We start from the raw sequence: 21,172 nt of genomic DNA, 5'->3' as shown, positions 1-21,172 counted from the left end.
ATAGAAATCTGGCCACCTCCTAGGATGGGGTTTTACTCCTCCAGGAGCTGGCTCTCCAATGGAGCCATGCACAGGTCTCTCCTTCAGGGCTCCTTCCGACTTGGTTCATCAGCCACATCTATTTTCGCCTTCCTTCTCACGTCTGTGTTTTATCTCTTTTTTTTTTCCTGAAAATAATTGTCTAAATGCACCTGTTTGCTTTGGGGCTGAGCCCAACACTCCACTTCCCTAAGTGGAGGTTACGTTGAAAGTGCTGACTTGCCTCTATACATAGAGGCTTTAAGTAAATGGTGCCACACAGTCTCAGTCCCAGCTTTGTCCCGCTGTGGAATGCTCTTCCTACAACCTCCTGTGACGACCTTGATGGAGAAGCACAGCCTCCAAGCTGGAGAAATACTTGCTTGAATACATGAAATACATGAACCTGTAGATAGGTATCTAATACAAGCCCCCCTGCTCACCAGGAGAGACCTGTGGTAGTGTGTCCTTCCGCCTCTTGAATCGTTTTGTGGCCTGATGTTTTCATGTGTGCCAGCCTGGCGACGAGTCCTTGGTTCAACCTCCTCCAGCTCCAGGGGCTGACCCCACATTAAGGGGGCTAAAACATCTGCTGGGAGTCCTTTGGTCTGATGGATACTAGTGCTTCATTTCATACAGGGAAACTAAGGCAGGAGAAATACAGAATGACTTATCCTTACCTGACAAAAAGTAGCTTGAATCAGAAATGTTTTGCATTATACAGGAAGATATCACAGCAGTCACAAAAGAGGGAAACTTGCTTTTGAGCAGTTTTGAAGAGCCTGACTCTGAGGAATGCAGTCAGGACCAGCACCACGAGAGGCCTGGGGACTGGGAGACTGTGAATCGGTGAGTGCACTATGTTCCTAATTTGTCTGATTTGTGAGTGGAAACATTCAGGTTATTTAAGCATAGATATGTTGTTTAGGTCATGTATCAAACAGGTAAAGACAAAGATACCAGTGTTTTGCTCTAGACCCATTGAATTGCTGGGTGACTTGAGTCAAACGACTTTGACCTGCTCTGATTTTTTCTCCCACTGATACAATGAGGCTGTGGAGCGGATGCAGGGTTCTCCTCTGGCAGGCTCCCAGCCATCATTCAGGTAAATGGGGACAGCAACAACTGCTTCACACAGGTGCTGTCATCTGCAGTGATGATTTTATTAAAATTCTGAGATCTTCACAAGTCATATATGCACATCCGTTGACTTCTCCTGAGAGCTTGGATCCAAAAGACCTGAATAGGTGATCTCTAGGGCTTGTCTGTCTCTGCTTGTCCTCTATTTGCAAGTTGTTCCAACCCTGTCCTTTTTCTGTGCTCCAGGTTACTTGGCCAGCTTCATGAGATGGAGACCGCTTTTGATGGCTTCTGGGAAAAACATCAGTTAAAAATGGAGCAATATTTACAACTGTGGAAGTTTGAGCAAAGTTTTCAAGAGGTATGATCAGCTGCACTTCTATGGGCAGAAGGAGGAGTTGGAGACGAAAAGGATTGGAGAGGAGAGAAGATTTTATGCTTTTTATTTTGAGAGTGTTTAATTTATGCTGCTGTTCCTGACTCTGACAGGGCTGGCTAGCTTGGGGAGACCACTGTGCTTCCTCATTCAGAGCTAATTTAGGTATCGCTGCCCTGCAGTTGCATAAATTTTGCTGATAGAAGCATCTTTGAATTTAGAAATTAGTTCTTGGACACTAGTTTTATTATCGGATTTAGCAGTCTTAGCTAAAGTGTGATTAATTTTGGTCAGAGAATGATTTTCTGCCTATGCTTTGTATCCTTTTGCAGCAGCCTTCTTCTTTGTGTCTAGGTCAAGAATGCCATTGAATTTTTAATGGGTCAGCAAGCAGAGGTGCCCGACACTGGTGACAGTGTCCCCCAAGTAAAACAGAGGCTCAAGGACCTGGGTCATTTCGATGGTATGGCTCAGGTGAGAGAATCTTCCACAGAAAGAGGCACTAATGAAACACAAGAGGCACATTCTGTATTTGTGGTAGGAGGTGCTTTCTGAATTTACCTGATTCTGGTGTAATTCGTTGGTAAGTGGCTGCACAAAAGGATTGATTTTATGTCTTTGCTCTGTGCAGCAATGCTGTGATCACTCTGAAAGCCAGGAACAGGATATTTAATTATCATAGTTAAAATAAATTGCTGAGCCACCGTGAAAATCCAGAACAGATAAATTTCTGAACATAGGGGAGGCGTGGGAGTTAATGAGCTGGAAGAAGAATTATTTATATGTTAAGTGATTTAGCAGTGCTAATAGGCAGCAACTTGTTACCAGGCACATGGAGAGGCAAAAAAGTTGCTATCTTGACGTGTCTGTGATTTGAACATAACATATGGATGAAGACTAAGAGATGTAGTGGAATGCAGAGTGAAGGGAGATGATTCATGGAAGCCCAACTGAGGATGTGATTTCTGTAAAGGGGTGTGCTTGGCAAGTGGGCCAGGGCCAGTGGAGAAATCCTGAGGGATCTGGACAAAACCCCCAGAGGCTTCTTTGAAAATAAGAGTCCTAGGGGAAAGATCTAAAGCTTTTTGGCCATTTGGAAGAAATGTTTGTGGAGAGAGGGAAGAGGAACCAAAAGCCAAGCAGACGGGGTGCACCAGGAAAGCAGTCCCAGCAGAAAGCCAACCCTGGAGAAGATGTAACCATTACACTGACCGAGATGTGCAGACAAGTGAGCATGGTCTTTGCATCAAGCTTTGCTGTGAAGGGCCTGGTTTGTTTTAACCATAAACCTTAACTGCTCAAATTCCCTTTCATGCTTATGAGCATAGTGTGCCTAAACTGGACATCAGCTGCATTTTTTTTAGAGTGCAGTTCCTGGAGACAACAGCAGTACATTGCCAGCAGCCATTCACAGCATTGCTAGTTTGGTAAAACACTGTTTTCTTCTTCATACTCTTTTTTGGATAGCAAAAGTTTTTTTCCCAGATGATAGGTGCCATTTTATCCTGCGTAAGCCACCCATTCTGGCTACTCCTAATGGCAGTCATCTCCGTGTGTACCTGAAATCTGGTAAGACAAGAAAGGGCATGCTGTTACATGTAGATATTTTGTCATTATTTCAGTAAATGTGCAGGCTATTTTCTTCCTTTCACTGAAGGATCTGATAGGGAAGGCTCAGGTGGTGATACTGCATGGACACCAGCTAGCAGCAAATCATCACTACGCACTCAACTTAATCTGCCAGCAATGCAACGAGCTGCGGCACCATTCTGATGTCTTGTCTGATGAGATCAAAAGGAAGCAGATGCGACTGCAGAAGACCTTGGATCTTCATACCCGCCTTCAGCAGGTAGAGTTCAGAGACACAGTGTGTTGAGAAGTAGATAGTTAGCTTCTCCATGGGGTTAGCCTCTCTACTTCTTAGCTGGAAGCGTCTGAAATTTGCAGCTTTGCTTCAGCAGTTCGTGGTTGGAAAGTGTTCCCCAGAGGCTGGAAGAGTGCTTCACCCCTCGCTTAGCTGGTTAAATTAGCAAACAGATATCTGCTGGTACTGTGAATAGTCAGCAGAAAGAGGTGGGCATCTCCAGAGGGCAATTCAGAACACCAAAGTTCAGCTGCTGCAGTTGGTCATGCTGCCGTGCTGCCTCCATGTATTAATTGACTTTCGAGGTTTTCATACCCAGTGCAATAGAGGTAACACTTTCAGATAAACTCCAGCCCTTTTTTCTTAGCGATTTATTAAGAATGAACATAGCTGACTGTAAAATAAGGTGACAGATTGGTAGATAGGCACAGCTGCTGTGTGCTAGCATGGAAGTGGAGTCATGTGGCTCCAATGTTCTTTGATATCTTAATCAGCATCAAATATTCATTTAGGGAAATTCACGCTAATTAGGCCAGAAGGCACATGGCTTTAATATGCTTGAGGCCATTAAGAGAAGCAATGAAGTTTGACCCTGTTCCCTTTCACTGTTTCAGGGGACTAGGGAACTTGTTTTTTCTCTCTGTGTGCTCCACTTCAACATTGCACTGATCTGTGGGGATAGATGGTTCCTCAGCAACCTCTCAGCTGCAGGGTAGTATCCTCTCCTGGGCTACTTGCAGTCCTGGTTGGTGCTAGTGGTCTAGCCCATGGGCTCTGCTGGAGCACACCGTGGTCCTGCTCTTCATGGTCTCCCTTTCCGTTCACAGCACTGGAGATCCTCTCTTGTTCTTGGCTGCAGCATCTTCTCACACCTGTGCTCACCACAGTGTGTGAGTGCCAGCTGGACCCCAGCCTGGTGTTCAGCTATTACTTGTGCATGTTAAATGTCGACCTTTAAACTGCAATTTAAAATCCCTATTTTTTTAAAAACATGAATGCAATTACTTTGATCATTCCTCGCAGTTCAGGTCTGTGCTGAGCCAAGCATTTATCTCAAGAAACCTGCCTGTCTCCTTTTAAACTCTGTAGTGCCCCCTTCAGCTTTCTGAGTTGGATAAATAAAGATCTGCTTATCATTTGTTCAGCTATGCACTGAATAGTGCTGCTGTGTCAGTTAGACCTCTGGTTTTATCCAGGTACAACTAGGAGCACAACTTGGATGGGTATGTTGAGGACTGCAGTCACCCTCCAGAAAAAATGTGGCCTTTCTATTTTCTAATCAAAATGCAATAGCTGCTGAGGTCTTTAGAGTACTAATTAGCTCCATGTTGAAAGTACAGATCCAGTAAACGATATTCCTCATGGGAACCTTGATTTAGTAGGGGTGCCACTGACGGTCTCACTCCCTGTGTTTGCCCCATGCTGTTACCAGGCTCTGCAGTGTTGTGACGAAGGTGCCTACCTGCTTGCCAATCAGCAGATGGACAAGTGCCAGTCTAAAGAAGGCGCTCAGAAAGCTCTCCAGGACATAGAAAAGTTTCTTGAAAACTCTTCAGCCTACTTAAACTATGATCCCCAAGCCCTACACTACGATTTTGAGTCAGTCTTAACATCTGAATTGAAGGTAAGCAACCCCTCCAGTTCCTTGTTACACAGGTAAAAAGCAAGATCGGACTGTGTTGCAGTGTTGTCAGCTTTATAGTCCTCTGTTTCAGGTCAAAGTGCAAAATAATGGTAGTTACTCGATCATGGAAATCTTTTTCACTCTCTACAGTGCCAGATACAGTCAGTGCAGGTCAAGCTTGAAAACGTTCGAAGCATGTTTGAGAATCGGCAATCTTGCTTCAAGAAGCTGTTGGATAAACACGTGCGGCCTGTTCAATTAGTAGCCCCTCGGCCAGAAAATCCACCGAGATCAAAATCACCATTATTCTCTCCTAAGCATGGTAAAATACTTTAAGCTTATGGTATTTTCAGATAATTCTGCTTTGAGACAGGGGGAGTCAGGCTAAGGACGGTTTTGAGAAACCAACTAAACCTTGCTGGCTGATACAGAGTTGTTATATAATGCTAAATGTATATGAGATGATTTATTATCTTTCCAAATTTGTGTCTAGCTCCCCATACCTGTGTGAAGAATGGGGCTGATTGCTTGGTATTTATTTTCACTTCCTGCTCAGTGAAAAAAGAATGCTGTAAAGAGTGCATACTTTCAGTTCTGCTTTACAAGCATCCTACTGGGCTGAAAACTGGTGAATTAGTATTACAGGGAAAAAGGGCAAGGTTTATAAATCTATTAGCCTACCTATTCTCTGTGGCAGTCTTGAGCTGGAACTGACAAAGTTAGAGTGATGTTTGCAGAGGAGCTTGGAGAAATGAGGAACTGAAGTCTCATGAACAGAAATGAGCTGGATGCTTAACTCCCTTTGATTTCTTGAGGATGTCTGCCTTAAATCCCAATTGTGGAATAATTAATGCCTGTAAGGGTATAAATTCTGGTTGAACTGAGGTCACTGAATGTTCCGCCCTGATTTTGGTAATGGGATGTGACACAATGTTAGCTTTAAATGATAACATTAAAACTTTCATCCTTGGCAGCCCTGTATGTATCAGAATTAAAAAGTATTCCAAAGTAATGTCCATGTATTTTAAACCAGGGATATGATAAGTTATGTGGGAATTAAGCTACTCAAGATGCAGGCCAGTGCAGCAAATAAATCCCAAATTTCCTCTTCCCAGGCTGATGCCACCTTCACGAGACCACACTGTCCTCTGAACCCCACTCCTCAATCAGGAAAAAAGCTCTGAGTCTTTAAACTAGAGCATTGCCCGTTTTACCTGATGTAACTTTTCCAGCTTTCTAGAAACAGGAAAGCGTTAAGGAGGAATTATTGACTTAAGGAGTAGGGTTAAATGGGTGGCCACATCTGTGGGATGTTGTGAGACCATCATCAATCAGCTGGACTTATTTCATGGCTTTATGGGATGCACGTTTTTCTAGCAAAGGCACTCACTTGCCTGCAAAGCACAGGTATCCTCCATTAATCCTCTTCCTGAAAGAGATGATCAAGTGTGTTGAAATGAGCATAGCCAGCAAGCAGGGAAAGACAAAAGGCTCCTCTTTGGATAGATCATGCCAAGAGAGCTTTTTAATAAGGCCTCTGTTTGATACAAAACATCAAAATGCTGCAGGCCTGCTGGCGTGATGTGCAGTGTCAAAGACACATGCTGGGCTCTGCCGGGAGTGCTTTGAGATGGATGGGTTTTATGGCGTGGATTGAAACCAAACCATCTCTGAGCACATTACTTTTGTCCTCTTTTTCTTTCTTTCTTTCTTTTGTTTCCCTCCTCTTCTTTTTCTGTCTGAGGACAGACACTTCCTCTTTCATCTTTGCCCTGGATTTGAAGCCTGTCTGATAAATGTGGTTCTAATTTTGAAACCACTTTTTTTGGGGGAAAAAAGAGTAAACTTATCCTGTCCTGAGCCATAAAGCATAGTGAGATGTGGAGAAGCGGTACGGCAGGGTGTAGCGGAGCCTGAGTGCTGGAGTAACATCCCTCTTGCATCAGAACACCCAGCTGCAGCGGGGACCACCTCCTGTCTGACTCCCTTCCTCCCCATGGGAGTCTCCCAGGAGGACCACTGGCAAGTCCTCCCTTCTTTTGGGTCTTCCCGTCCGCGATGGGTCACACCCCATGCACGCCTCTGATCTGCTCTCCAGCAGCCAGATCTCTCTCTTTCCTCATCTGGCGTGTTTACATGTGGAGGTCTAAGGCCTTGTTGGTGTGATAATATGTAGTAACTCTATCTTACAGCAACCCCATCTTTAGATGGGGCATCTGCTCTCCACGTGGGTTTCCATTCCTCTGCATCCATTTTTCTCCCTACATCTTCTGCTTCACAAAAGGTGGCTCCTTGGTGTCAGCACTGTTCAAACCTTCAATCTAGACACAGCTGCTGTTGCATTCATATGTGCTGTGATACCTTTTTTCACCCTAATGGAAAGATAGTTCATTAGTTCAGGTTTTGGTTTTGTTTTGTTTTGTTTTTTTTCACTTTGGTAGCCTCTTTTTTTTCTTTTTGTAAGTAAGATGAATATTGCACATGAGAATGTGTTTCTTTTTGGTGCAGCCACTGGGACTGCAGCCTGGCACATGGAGCTGTCACTGAGGCTGGAGCCAGCATGATGCTGGAGAAATTCATTATTGCCATTCATGTTGGGGGGAAAGGACCCTTTTGGTGAAGAATTGCCATATTGACTATTTGGGAGTAAGAAGTATTTGCAAGATGTCATATAACTCACTGGGAGATTGACGTTTTATTTTTAAGCTTCTAATTTACCTCTGTGACCCAAAGTATTATAACTTGTGATTATTTACTGACAATATCAACAAATTCTTCTGAGGTGGAGAAATAGTTTATACTAGCTGAGCATCTTGGCCTATGTTTATAAAAGGACTTTAAAACAGTATCCTGGTAGGTGATGTTCCTTTTGGTAGTTTGTTTGATTTTATTGTTTTCTATCATTTGCAACAGGCTTCACAGACTTCGTTAGATTTTGATTACAGTATTCACTTAATGTACATTTTGGTTTTTCCAATTACTTTTTCCTTTATGCTCTTTATAACAACCTGTGTTGCTTGTGCTATTTGGCATTAGTATTGTTGTTTGAGATAGATACCCTTATTTTGTCAGTTCGCTTGTAGTATTAGCTAACTAATTATTCATTCTTAAAATGTATCCCGTTTTTCTCTGTGATTTACTAGTTTCTGTCTGAACTATCTACTTCACTACAGGTGTACATTATATAATTATGTTTTTTTCTACCCAAGGTGTGGATTTTAATTCCAGTTTGAAATTTTCATTTGATCTCTCTCTCCCTGGGAAGAAAACATCAAGAAAAACTCCAAGTTCTCGCAAGGTAAAAATTATTCATGAAATCTGAATGAGTTTTATACACTGAAAAACTGAAACCCTTCTAAAAATTGGTTGTACTTAGACTTTGGATTTGAAGATGCTCTTTTTTGTTCCCTTAAAAACAAACAAAACAACCCCCCTTTTATATCTGTATGGTTTACTTGGATTAGTCCAGCACCTGAGATCTATCTTGGATTGTTTTTCCAAGTCATAGATATCAATTTCCTCTGTGTTATTCCCTGAACGTGTTCTTTGCATAAAAGTGATGCCTATTAGGAAAACTCCCCATCTGCAGATATTTCCCCTGTGGAAACTGTTCTCTGCTCTCTGCACTAATGAATTATGTTACCAGTATTTTCAGGTTTTATGTAGCAGAGTAATTTCTGGGAATATTTGGCTACCCATTATACTCTATGCCCTTTTAAAGTTTTGTGTCACAAAGGATGTCTTAAAAGGAAGCATATTTCATCCTCATGCTGACATCAGGGGCTGGGCTCGTCCTGCCTCTGCAGTAACCTCCACGCAGCTCTTCCCAGTACATCCCATTTCTCTTCCAGATCGAAGTAATGCATGACTATCAGGAAAAACGGAATTCCTTGCAGTATTTCATTTCAGACAGTGATGACAACTTAGATATACTAAAAGGGTAAGCTTTTGTTTACATGACTCAAAATGATGTTTATTTCTGGCCAGTCCTTGCCCCATCCATGTGTTCCTCCAACCTGACTTGGGTGTCATCTCTTGCACTTTTGCCTGTTTTATCATCCCTGTGTTGGTTATTCATGAGATCACACCATGTTTTGGGCTAGTTGAACCTCACTGATTACCTGTGATTTTTTTACAGACATAAAAATAATACACTTTTTTTTTTTCTTTATTTTAGCCATGTCATAAATGAGCTTATAGAAACTGAGAGAGTGTACGTAGAGGAACTGTTCACTGTTTTAACGGTGAGTGACTTCTTCAGATTGCTCATTACTGTTCCCTGGTGACTTGTACAAAAGGGTACCTGTCACTCTATCAAACTAAGCAAAAATGTGATCAGGCAGGTTTCTACCAAACTGTCAGATCCCAGGCTAGTCATAAATTTTCAAGTTTTCTCCCTGGGTTTTCTTTGTTGGAGGCATCTGCAGGAACAGTTGGTGCCAGGATGAGCTTTTCATCTAGAATGAGGGAGAAGCCTTCTGTTTGTACACAAAAGCACTGGTAATTAGTTTTATCAGTGCCTGGAAAAATGTACAGAAAGCTGTTATTTTTAACTGTTCCCTAATTTCTTTTACCTTTTGGAGACAAAAGAAATAAGCTTGTGTTTTATCCTTGGGAGGATTCTGTCTCAATACTATGAAGTTTGTGAACGTATAAAGAACATTTCTTTAAAAACCAAATCATAATTTCTCGTACTGCCATTTTAGACATTTCTGCTTTATTTCAAAATAACTCTTGCTGATGGCCAAAACAAGTTGGCTGTTAAATATCTCTTCCCCCCTTGCATTTCTCTCACCCAGGAACAAGCAGGCTATAAATCTGTTGGACTGCAGGTAGTTACACGCAATTGCCCTGCACTGATTGTTTCTTCTGTTAAACCACACTCTATATGATAAAGCAGTTGGCAGGTACGCAGATTTATTACTGTGCATATCAAGTCTAGATAGAGAAAAATGGACAGATAGACTTAAGTTTTCTGAAAATAGTATTTCCTTTGAAGAGGAAAGCCTGCTTGCAGTGGTTAAATATAAATGACTAATTTTCCAGATACTTATCTTCTACTGCATCCTTAATCAACTACAAAATGCCTGCTTAGTATAAGGAATACTGATTCCACCCATAGGGAGTGTGGGAGATTAATTTGGAAAGCCAAAGAAGATAGGCTGTACATACTGAATACATTTTTGCAAACAGTTTTGCTACTCATGTTAAAAGGGCCTCAGTTCTGTGCAGTGGTTAGTGACTAGCATGGCCAGCTTGAGCTGTGGGTAATGGCCTGCTTGATGTCTTCTTTGCAGTGATGGTCCTGAGCTCTGGCCATGCCTTCTCCCTACCCTACAGTTAGGATGTTTACCACACCTGGTGAATATTTTTGCGCTGGTGCAGTGATGTGATTTTACTGAGGGGAGCTTTGCATTGTTTCCTAGTTCCACCCAACAATTTGTAGTGCAGTGGTGTCCCTTCCAGCTCCTCCCTGCTTGGCAGGCTGTGATTTCAAGAGGCAGGTGGAGACACAGAGGACAGAAATCCTGAGGCATCGAGGAGAGCCTCAGGCTCTCCTGGTGTTCAGCAGGCCTTGTACAAGAGCAAAAAGCCCATTGATTTTTGGTATTTGATCTCAAGCCATCTCTGCTTCGCAACAAGTCACCTCATGCACTGGCTCGTGTGAGGTGGTGTGTAACTGCATACCCCATACAAACACGTTGTCCCTTCTGTGTCCCACGGTCATAGCAGCAGGTGTGTCCAACCCAGACAAGTGTTCCTCTGGGACCTCTCCTGCGGTCAGGCTGTAGTGAGAAGAAAGTGGCTGCAATTTGCCTTTGGTGAACAGAGAGCAGTGCTGGCTGGCCCCACGGGAGCTGTCCCAAGCCATCCCCCGCTGGACCACAACTCCACACGCCCAGGGACTGAAAGACAGGGCTTTAGAGACAAAAATAAGGAAATAAAAGGGATGTTGCACTTCGAAACAAAGCAGATCGTATTGGAAGTCTGTTCACGTCCCTTTTTTATCTGCCTTCGAGGAGATAAAAAAGCCAAGGCCTTACCAACTGAGTGATGAGCCTCTTTTGCATCCTGCAGGGCTACAGAGCTGAGATGGATAACCCCGCCATGCTCATCCTCATGCCTCCCGTGCTGAGGAACAGGAAGGACGTCCTCTTCGGAAACATGCCCGAGATATACGACTTCCACAACAAGTACAATGCTGACTTTATTCCTCTTTTTATCAGACTTATTTCCTATAGTGATTAAATACCCAAACCGTACCTTGCTCACCACTGCATTTTGTCTCTTCTCCCGTCTCTTGCAGAATTTTCCTGCACAGTTTGGAAAGCTGCCTGGGAGCACCCGAGAGAGTGGGATTTTGTTTCCTAGACAGGGTGGGTGACTCATTTTCACATATAAAGCAGACTTGGAGGCCAATGTTTCTCCTGATTTGTCGCACTCTGCAACATCTCAGTTATGTCAGTTGAGTAAGATGCTTCTGATACGCAATACTAACAGCAAGGCAGGCAGCGTAGGTGCGTGGCCAGCAGCAGATGGGGGAGAGCAGCAGTCGTGACTACACTGCGGTCTGCTGTGATTCCCAGCAGTGGGTTTTTTACCCAGACTCTGTGACTTTTAGGTATTAAAGTTGGCAGCAGAGATACAAGCAGATTTACAGTTTGGGTGTTCACCTTACTTGGCTGCCCAGCAGGTTTGCGTGCATACGTGTGACTTGCCTTTCGGCTTCCCTTACAGCGAGAGGATTTCCAGATGTATGAGAAATACTGCCAGAACAAGCCCCGGTCAGAGTCCCTGTGGAGGCAGTGCTCCGAAAGCACCTTCTTCCAGGTGAGCTGTTTGTTCCTACCAAGGCAGGCATTGTCCTGGGACACTCACTTGTCCTAAACACCCTCCTCAGCACCCCATGATTTTGCAGCATACTCTGTTAACCCTTGCATGGAAGCCTCACAAAAATAGCACTTGGAGTTTCTTGTACACAAGGAGTTTAAAGCATATCCACTCATTATATTATTTTACGTGTTTTTATAAAATTTCTTTAGTTATAGGCACCATATGGCATTTTTACATGAAATCTTCAAAGTCATCAAACCACGCTAGTCACACTGTTGGAATAACTAGTTATAATTGGTGCAGAACTTAATCTGAATTCTTTCTTCCAGGAATGCCAAAGAAAATTAGAGCACAAGCTTGGGCTGGATTCCTATTTGCTCAAACCAGTGCAGCGCCTGACAAAATATCAGTTACTTCTAAAGGTAATTCATATTCTGCTTTGAAAGGACATCAGGAGATAGATTTGTTTTCCAGTGCATTTTATTTTTCAATTAAAGGTTACCTGTAAATCAGCACCAAGCTTTAGATTACATATTACTTATCTTGGCCCTCCGTAGTGACATTCAGTGAAGATAAAAATTTGCATACCTGAAAAAGGGACAAGTGCTTTTAACAAGCCATTTTTTAAGGGGAGAAAGACTATCTGAATGTGTTGAGAGATGCAGAATGACAGAAGCACTTCTAAGAAAACTGAACCAGAAATGATCATAAGAGTATGATGAATGAAATATATTTTCTTGATGTATCTCTTCTTCTCAAGTTGTTATAGTGCCTGTAATCTTTAATGCATTTATTCTTGTGTCCCCTGTCTGAGGCAGGGCAGTACTGTTATTCCCACTCTGTAAAGTGGGAATGACACTGGGGTAGTGCCTTCTGAACCTTATCTTCTAGCCTCTTGAATGATAAATGAGTACACATGAAGCTGTAAGTGGGCACAGGAGATCTAAAATGAAAGTAATTTTATATCAGTGGTATAATTCCCTAATCTGTCTTTCATTTACTGACTTGAAGGCTCTTGATTTTATAAATTCTGTTCCTTGTGTTGGCCAGCCTGAAGACAGTTATCTGCTGCAACCTCATTTGAAGGCATATATGATATATTGGCAGTTGATGGAAAACCTGAGCCTTATTTCCCATTTCTTAACAAGCAGGACAACACAACACAAAAAACTCAGATGAGCATGATGCCACTCTAACCTGACACTGTCCTTAAGGAAGCCCAGAAAAGTGGGCCATACTTCAGTGATCTGTTCCACACCTAATACTGACTGTGGTTTAGAGTCTTTTTTCCAGTGACATATGAAAAAAGAAACTCGGGCAGTGCAGGTTGCTCTTGGGTGTTGGAAACTTTGGGCGAGATGGAAAAGTCTGCTTTGTTCAAGTGCAAACACGTGCTCGTCCATTTCTATTTTCAGGAGCTGCTAAAGTACAGCACGAGCTGTGATGGAGTTCAGGAACTTCAAGAAGCTCTGGTTGCAATGTTGGATTTGCTAAAGTCAGTCAATGACTCTATGCATCAGATTTCAATAACAGGATATGATGTGAGTAGATTTGGGTAATGGGAGACCTTGCACAAGGCCGGATGATACATTGGGGAATGGATAGTGTCGCAGAATGTATGAGCCAAAAATCTGCTAGAACAGCTATAAAGTGAATGGGATCAGGAAGCTCTTAGAGGTGACAGTCTTCCATCTGATTTCCAGTCTTCCATCTGATTTCAGGATTTTGGAAAATATCCGCATCCAAAAGACGTGTTCAAAGTCGCATAGTGCCCACACTTGCCACCTTGTGGTTCTCGAGAGTATTTTTTCCAGCACACACCTTAATTCTCTCATAGCTCACCTTATGATTCACCTGGGGTGTCTTCATAGCATTTTTCATTCAAGACTTAACTAAATACTCTCTGAGGTTGATTATTATCCTTGCCCATAGAAGTGGTTGTCTTTCCTAGGGCTTCAGGGAAGGGTGAAGGGATGGCTTTCTAAGCTGCTGGTCCCAGTCCTGGCCTCCTTGAGAAGTCCATCCTACGAGACCTCAGTTCAGGCTCAAATCTCATCTGCCCTCTCCCACTGAAGTAGTTAGAGCCCTTGACCTGGCTTCCATAGGAGCTGGAGAGTTCTCCTGTCTTCCTAGTTCTTCCAGTTACTGACTAGTATCCCTTCACATAGACTAAATGCAGCCCTGTGCCTGAGATCTCTGCTTCCCTCCTGGCACCATGCCGTCACTCCCAAAAGATCATCTGATCCTTCCAGGAAGACCTATTCTTAGAGTGACATGCCTTGGAACAGAGCTGGCCCCATCACCCGTCATTATTTGGACAGTCCTCTTACATTTTAATTGATGTCTTTTTCTTTCTTTTGTTATTTGTTGTACTCTCACCAGGGTGACCTGAGCGAACTGGGGAAGGTATTGATGCAAGGATCTTTCAGTGTTTGGACAGGACACCGAAAAGGTCCAACAAAAATGAAGGATCTTGCCAGGTTCAAGCCAATGCAGAGGCATCTGTTCCTGTATGAGAAAGCCTTGGTCTTCTGCAAGAAACGAGAGGAGCATGGAGATGGATATGACAAAACCTCATCTTACAGTTTTAAGCATTTTTTGAAAGTAAGGACTTCTTACCTGGGGCCATTGCCATGTATATTGTAAACCAATAACTCTGCAGACCCAGGGAGTATTTTTCCTCTGAAACAGTGGCTTGTTTTCTGCTATTAAGGGCTGTAATGCCTCGTATGGAAGTGCCATGCCCAGGAAAGGCTGTTGATTGTAATAAGTTGTGAGGACCCCCAGAGCTGAAGCAGTGTCTGGCAGAGCCCATGGACTTGGAGTCCTGCCAGGAGAATGGAGCTGTGGGCAAGTCCCAGGGATGAGAATGTGCCTCCCCCCCTCCCCTATTCCGCTTTCCAGGAGCGGGAGTGAAAGCATGAAACTGGGGAGACCCTTTGCATCTTCCCCAGCCCACCTGGGGCTGGGGTCTGCCTGGCGGCTCCTGAGCCCTGTTTCCCAGCCAGGAGGATGCAGAGATAGTTTTTCTTCCTCTCTCATTGCCTTTCTTCTTTGGCAGGCTCTAACTGCAGCTAAAAGTACAATTATCAGATTAAGAGAGTAGCCTTATGGCAAAATATGAGGGACATAACCAACTGTCCCAAGCCTATAAATGCTAACTATTATCAATAAAAATCCCAAACTGCACTTTTAGAAGAGACCTTCTGGCATACTCTGTGTGATGAGCACTTCTAACATCATTATTTTGTCTCACTATTCTGCTTTGTTTTTCTTGATAAATAAAAACCTAATATGGGTATACCTTAGAATGGAAAAAAAATGGGCATTTGGAGGCAGAGCCTTCAGGCCCAGATGCTGCAGGTCCTTGATCTCAGCATGGTCTGGGGAGGGAGATGCCATGAGTAGTTGGAAACCCATGTAATAGTAGATAAGTCTGTTCAGCTCCAGTGCATGTTACAAATTGTGTATTAAAAGAAAATCCCAGGCCATATGTTTAGGTACTTAAATGTTTTTCCCAAACAGCATTTTTTTTTTTTTTCTGGAGAGCTTGTTTTCCCTGTAGCACTTGTTTTACCATACATGTTTTTGAAAGAACTGAAGAGGTGGCATGGGGAAAGCCTGCTCGGAGGAGAAAATCCTGCATTCAGAACTCCAGGCAGTGTGGCCAGGGTTTTCCTTTGCCTTGGGAGGGCTCATTTTCCAGTTGTTTGCATTCCCACACTGAGAGGTTGGGGTTAGAGAATCCATGGATGAGGCAGGATTACACCCGCACACATCCATTTTCAGAACTGCTGTCCTGAGGGTGAAACCATGTTTCTGGAGCTTGACATTTGTTTGATTCATGATAATATCAGGAAATTGTTTTTCGTTGCAAGAATGTATTTTGGTGATTCAGAATTAAAGCAAGCTGTTGGGTAGAAGCTGTGTAACTGGACATCTATAAAACAAACAAAAGAACTCCTCAGGATAGTATTTTACATACTGTGTGAACTATCCAGTGGTAAATACCTCTTCAGCTGAGATTCAGTAACTTAGAGGGTGCAGGTTCATAACTCACTGCAATGCTGAGTAAATCAGTCTGCCTCGCACCGCCGTGGAAGGCGATGCAGATGAACACCATCCCAGACCTTCACACTAACCCGCCTCGGTCTGCATTGCAGTGAACCAACAGCTGAGGGACAGTAAATCCTGGTCAGGGGGAGGACAGAGAATTTCAAAATCCACTAACATGAATGAGCAGATATGTCTGTTCCTGGCGTATCCTCATAGTAGATCGTCTATAATTTCTAATAGCTTGATGCCTGGGCAGTTTTGTAGGAGCTTTCGTATCAATTGCCATTCCAGAGGAGATGCACAGAACTGGAAACTGCAGAATGTCAATAAGGCGCTCTCTAGGCTGCCCTTTCAACATCTGTCATAAATTATTTTTTTAAGTTTTAAGTTTTTTAAGTTTTCACAAAATCAGAATGGAGCCTAATCTGCCTTTCTAAGTCGTTATGGCACTATACTGCACAGGATAAAGTAATTTAAAAAAATGATTAAAAAAATTTTTAAAACAAAACTGGGAAATACCGACTGCTGTTCAGTGATGGGCCTTTCTAGATCTGGAGTCAAACACTTTCTCAGAAGCTCACAAGAGCTCTGCTGTTCATACCAGTGAAGAGATGGGGAAAGCTAATTAGCAACTTGCTTCCTATTTCCTGAGGCTTTTTGTAGTCACTGAAAGTGGGTGCCAACATTTCAAACAGTAGCTAGGAACAGAAAGTTTGCCCAGGTGACCTGATTTGTAAATCCTCATAGTCTTTCAGACCAAAAGCTCAGAGGATACACATATTAACAAAGAAGAATAGCAATGTTAAACAGATGTTCTTTCTAAGGCCTTATTTGTATTTATACAGATTTATCTAATGCAGTCTGTGTCAATAATTTATGACAGATTATATCATTATTATTAGATCTATTTCAAAACATGTAAGTGAGATACTTCAGCTATTTTTGACCATGCATTAATCAGCAATCAATTGCTTAGCAAACTGTGCTTTACGTGAGAATATAGGTTATGTGATATCAGGTATTAAAGCGTTTTTCAGCTTTGTAGCATGTTCAGCAGGTGGGTCAGAAGTCTCCTGTTGCTGAAGAGTTTCTTGGTCTCTAATCATAGTTTGAGCTACTGATTCAGTTGGGTTATGCTGTGTAGATCCTGAATTATTTGGGCCTTTGGCATTTCCATCCAACTTATCAAAAGTGGTCTGTGATAACGGGTATCTAGGTACAGCAGCATTCAGCCATGTCTAGCTTGAAGTTTGCGTGTTTCCTGAAAGCCAAGTTTATGGCAGCTCAGGCTGTATATCTCAAAATTAACCCTTCTTTTGGAAACCTTGGGATGGTGTCTCAACTGCAGGGATGGTCAGAGATCAAAAGACATTGAAATGAAATCTCTGAAGGAGCTGAGGGCTTCACAAATAGGTTGTTAAGATTGCTCAAAGAATGAAACACAGAATGAAATGAGTAAATAAAGAATTGTATGGCAGAAGTAACGTATGTAGAAAAATAATGTGCCCTGCATTTATAAAGCTTCGTATGCCTCATCTGAGAAATTTCATGCTGAAAGAGGTATAAGATGACTTTTCAGTTAGTTATACTGATTCCCAAATGGAAAGTCCCCTAAGGTCTGTTGATTGGTTTCAGAAAGCTTTTGCAAATACAGCAAGCTGGCGGAAAGTCAGGGGGGATAAGTTAGATAATGACTTTCAGTTGCTGCTGAAATTAAAGTTGATGAAATGTGTTAAATTGCGTGAAAACAGGTTTGTTTAACATGCTGCAAAATGTCTGGAATCATAGGGAGGAGGGAGAGATTTGTAGTATGTTTGATTTTGTTGTTCCTTTGCAGATGAATGCAGTTGGAATAACTGAGAATGTGAAAGGAGATCATCGGAAATTTGAAATCTGGTATAGTGGGCGAGAAGAGGTCTATGTCGTGCAGGTTTGTAACTTGAAAAATCTGGATACTAGTATACCCTCATAACAGTGTTAAGGAAATGTCTGCCATTGACCTTTCTGAGATTATCAAACATTTAACTTGCATTTCTTCTTCCTCTTTCCATGTCAGCATTCACAGAGCTGTCCCAGCAGCTGGTCCTTGGTGTCCAGTCCAGAACTGTAAAAGTCATCTTAAAGCGGAGACAGAATTGCTCCTTGGAAATAGAGCCTTTTATTCTAGATGAAATCTCAAATAGACCAGTAGTTGAAAAAAAAAAAAAAAAAGATTTTACTGTGCTTAATAGCTTATGTGAATTGAGCTGGGAAATGGGCCTCATGCTTTAATGGACGCAGGCCACATGTGCTCCTCTACAATCAGATGTCAGAACTGCTCCCAGAGCAAAGGCTCAGCCTCTGTGGTGCTATTTCCAGTAGTCTTTGGACTCATCTACAAAACAGTAGCCAGATTGACCTGATTTCTTCCTGATTTTTTTTTCCTTTTTCCTTTTGTAGCATTTTGAATAGGCATTTATGGAGGTGAAATGTTTGCCTGATGGGGTGTTCACAGGAAAACCCATTGTGAAAATGTTAATTGATGGGTTCTTTTAATTAGTCTTCTGCCTACCTTTTTTTCCTCCATGTTACAACACAGTATCCAACTTAAATTCATAAAGCAACTGTATGTAGCAGAGTATATACATATATTCAAAAGGCAGATTTAGCCCTTTGGGTATTTTGTTAAAGAGATAAGATGCATGCACACGTGTGCATTTGTGTTCACTCCTTGAGTTGTAGTGATGGCTCCACAGTTTCCACAGTGTTTTGCCTGAGTGTAGTGGGATCATTAATTTTAAAAGGTCAAGAATGTTTAAATTTTAATGGTGTCTTTGGATAAAAGGGCATTTCAGATAATTACACCATAGAAAAGTAAGGTTTTGTTCATACATTGTAATGGATGATTCTTAATTCAAAATTCAGACAGTTTTCTCTTCTTCCAGGCCCAAACAGTAGACCTGAAGATGGCATGGTTGAATGAAATAAGGAAAATTTTGTTCAAGCAGCAGGAGCTTATAAAAGGTACATTTGACCAATTTCTCCATGGCATTCACTCTGCAGCAGAACCTTTCCTATTTTCACATTGCTAATCTTCAAATCCACTAATTCTCACCAGAGAATTGATTTTTCAGAAGAAGCCTAGTAGCAAAATGTTGGAGTGATGTCTTACATTACAGGGAAATAACAGAGCAGTAAAGGCCAGGTGCTCGTGTGAAAATGAATTACAGAATTACTTTTTGTTTTTTGGTCATTACCTTGGGGATTATTTCACATTTGTTATCACAGGCTTAATTCAACAAGATACATAGCAGATGTCTAGTTTTAAGCATATTATAGTCTTCAGTGGCATGCTCGCTATTGGATTTGTGGTAACATGCCATCTTAATCATAGCTGAGTCTGTGCTTTGCAAGAGTCCCTAGGTCCGTTTTTCCTCTAAACGGAAATCATTAGGGTTGTACAAAAGGTCTAACTTTTAAAATAATGCTTCAAGTGTGATGGTTGCTAATAAAAAAATGGATTTTAAGCTGGTGTTTGACCTCCCGCAGTGGAGAAGCAGCAGCCTGGCTCGTGCGTGGACCAGCTCCCGCTCTCCTCCCAGCTGAGTGATGGGTGAGTCCCAGGAGCCAGAGCGGGGGCTCTCTGCAGTACCCTCCCGTCGTGGGGTACCCTCTGGCCATACCCTGGCTCTGTGCTATTTCCCTCCACCCCATTTCTGTCCAGGACTTTTGGGTAGATGGCAGGAAGGGTGTGCTGCCATTCATCCTTGGGTGGCGGTGGTCTGGGGACAGGGTCTGTGAGGGGCACCCTCAAGCGCTCTCCTGGCAGCACAGCCTGAGCTGCAGCTCCTCTGCAAGTGGAGACAAAAATCAAAGGCGGTGCTCAAATTCGGGGGGAGATACTGTAGCAATTATATTTCCCCTCCCAAAAAATGAAAACCAGGTGCTGACATTCTTAACCTTTATAGAAATATACGTTAACAAGTACCATTATTATTTCTGACCCTGCTTTACAAAACTTTGTGGAGTTTGCATTCATTCATAAAGTAAAACTAAGACTGATTTATTTTTTTATCATTCAGAAAGCAGCAGAGAGCCTCCATAAGCTCAGAAGAGAACGATTCAGAGCGCACCAGCCCAGTGATGCTGGACAGTGGGCTCCTGTCCCCCCAGAACAAGCCCCACAGAAGTACGGACCCTTCCCCTTCCTTCGGGGTGTGGTTTGTGGGTGCTGGGGTACCCCCAACCTCAGCTGCATGCTCTCTTGCAGGCTGGCCGGGAATGTCACAGTCCCTGGAAATCTGTGAGGGGCTGGAGGAGTGGTCGGGTAACCAGTACCTCTCCAACTGCTCGGACACCGAAGAGGAGGACGGGAACCAGCTGGTTAGTACAGAGATGCAATAGTCCCAAAACTTGGGGTGCTGCCATTTTTGGTTGTCTTGCTTTGTTTTGCTTCACTGGATAATGGATGTATCTTGTCTCTTAGTTTTTCCATCTCTTAATATGGTGTATAAGGAGATGTCTCAGACACAATTTCTTGAAATAATTTAAATTAAGGTAGCTGATAGGGCTCTGTCATGTTCCCTGCAGCAGTCAGAAATAACAGCTGCGTGATATGAAATGCAGCTAAATAAGATAATTTTTTCTTACTACCAGTCTCCAGGAAAATACAAAGCCCTTGCGGACTGCAAGAGGAGAGGATCAGAGGACCTGCTGGTGAAAAATGGCGATGAAATTCAGCTTTTGCATGAAGATGGTGAGGGACAGTGGTAGGTATTTCAGGACTACTTTGCCTTATCTCTAAGATCCTGCAAGGCAGTTCCATGCAACCTCGCTTGCCTGGCGATACACTTGTTGTAGCTTCTGATTAAGTTTTAGACTGTTCCTGAAAGCTGGAGAATTCATTCCCTTGTCAAGACTAGAGGCCATATGAACTGGCTTGGCCTGGGAGAACATGTCAGGGTTTTCCTTGCCACGGGTGTCTGGGCGAGCTGTGTTTTACCAACATCTTCACAGCCCCTCGTCGCTTCAGATGATGCTTCAAGTGAGAGCTCTTTGCCCGCCCCAGCTCAGCTGTTGGCTTTGTTCCTCTTGGCTTATTAATAGCAATACTGAGTAATTGCAAGACATTTTCCTGCCTCGAACAGCCGTATGAGTGTTAACTGGTTAATGGCTGTGGACCATCTTTTTGTTGTATTTAAAGCTGTGGCTTGCAAGATGATAACACTTCACAGCTGGTTCTCCCCTTGCGGCTGGGAGCATTGCCTGGGAAATCACCGTACCCAGCCTCCTGCCTGTTGAACCATTAGTCTCCTTGTCTTGGAGGCCAGTGTGGCCTCTT

At 42.9% G+C, this 21,172-nt stretch overlaps 1 protein-coding gene across 1 annotated transcript in view; it reads left to right on the top strand.

Moving 5' to 3' along the window:
* Window positions 1–21,172, top strand: part of MCF2 (MCF.2 cell line derived transforming sequence) — a 60,405-nt gene that overhangs the window by 31,395 nt on the left and 7,838 nt on the right. The window contains exons 8-28 of the mRNA XM_074834747.1: window positions 743–867; window positions 1,345–1,459; window positions 1,829–1,948; window positions 3,132–3,323; window positions 4,771–4,962; window positions 5,113–5,284; window positions 8,172–8,260; window positions 8,814–8,902; window positions 9,140–9,206; window positions 11,041–11,156; window positions 11,270–11,339; window positions 11,701–11,793; window positions 12,126–12,218; window positions 13,212–13,337; window positions 14,179–14,400; window positions 17,690–17,782; window positions 18,777–18,855; window positions 19,381–19,444; window positions 19,914–20,020; window positions 20,102–20,214; window positions 20,488–20,600. Of these exons, the coding sequence (XP_074690848.1) occupies window positions 743–867; window positions 1,345–1,459; window positions 1,829–1,948; window positions 3,132–3,323; window positions 4,771–4,962; window positions 5,113–5,284; window positions 8,172–8,260; window positions 8,814–8,902; window positions 9,140–9,206; window positions 11,041–11,156; window positions 11,270–11,339; window positions 11,701–11,793; window positions 12,126–12,218; window positions 13,212–13,337; window positions 14,179–14,400; window positions 17,690–17,782; window positions 18,777–18,855; window positions 19,381–19,444; window positions 19,914–20,020; window positions 20,102–20,214; window positions 20,488–20,600 (2,450 nt within the window). The remainder of the gene's footprint in view (window positions 1–742; window positions 868–1,344; window positions 1,460–1,828; window positions 1,949–3,131; window positions 3,324–4,770; window positions 4,963–5,112; window positions 5,285–8,171; window positions 8,261–8,813; window positions 8,903–9,139; window positions 9,207–11,040; window positions 11,157–11,269; window positions 11,340–11,700; window positions 11,794–12,125; window positions 12,219–13,211; window positions 13,338–14,178; window positions 14,401–17,689; window positions 17,783–18,776; window positions 18,856–19,380; window positions 19,445–19,913; window positions 20,021–20,101; window positions 20,215–20,487; window positions 20,601–21,172) is intronic.

Source organism: Strix aluco, chromosome 10, assembly GCF_031877795.1.
Source record: "Strix aluco isolate bStrAlu1 chromosome 10, bStrAlu1.hap1, whole genome shotgun sequence".
NCBI lineage: Eukaryota > Metazoa > Chordata > Aves > Strigiformes > Strigidae > Strix > Strix aluco.
This window is presented reverse-complemented; position numbering and strand designations above follow the sequence as displayed.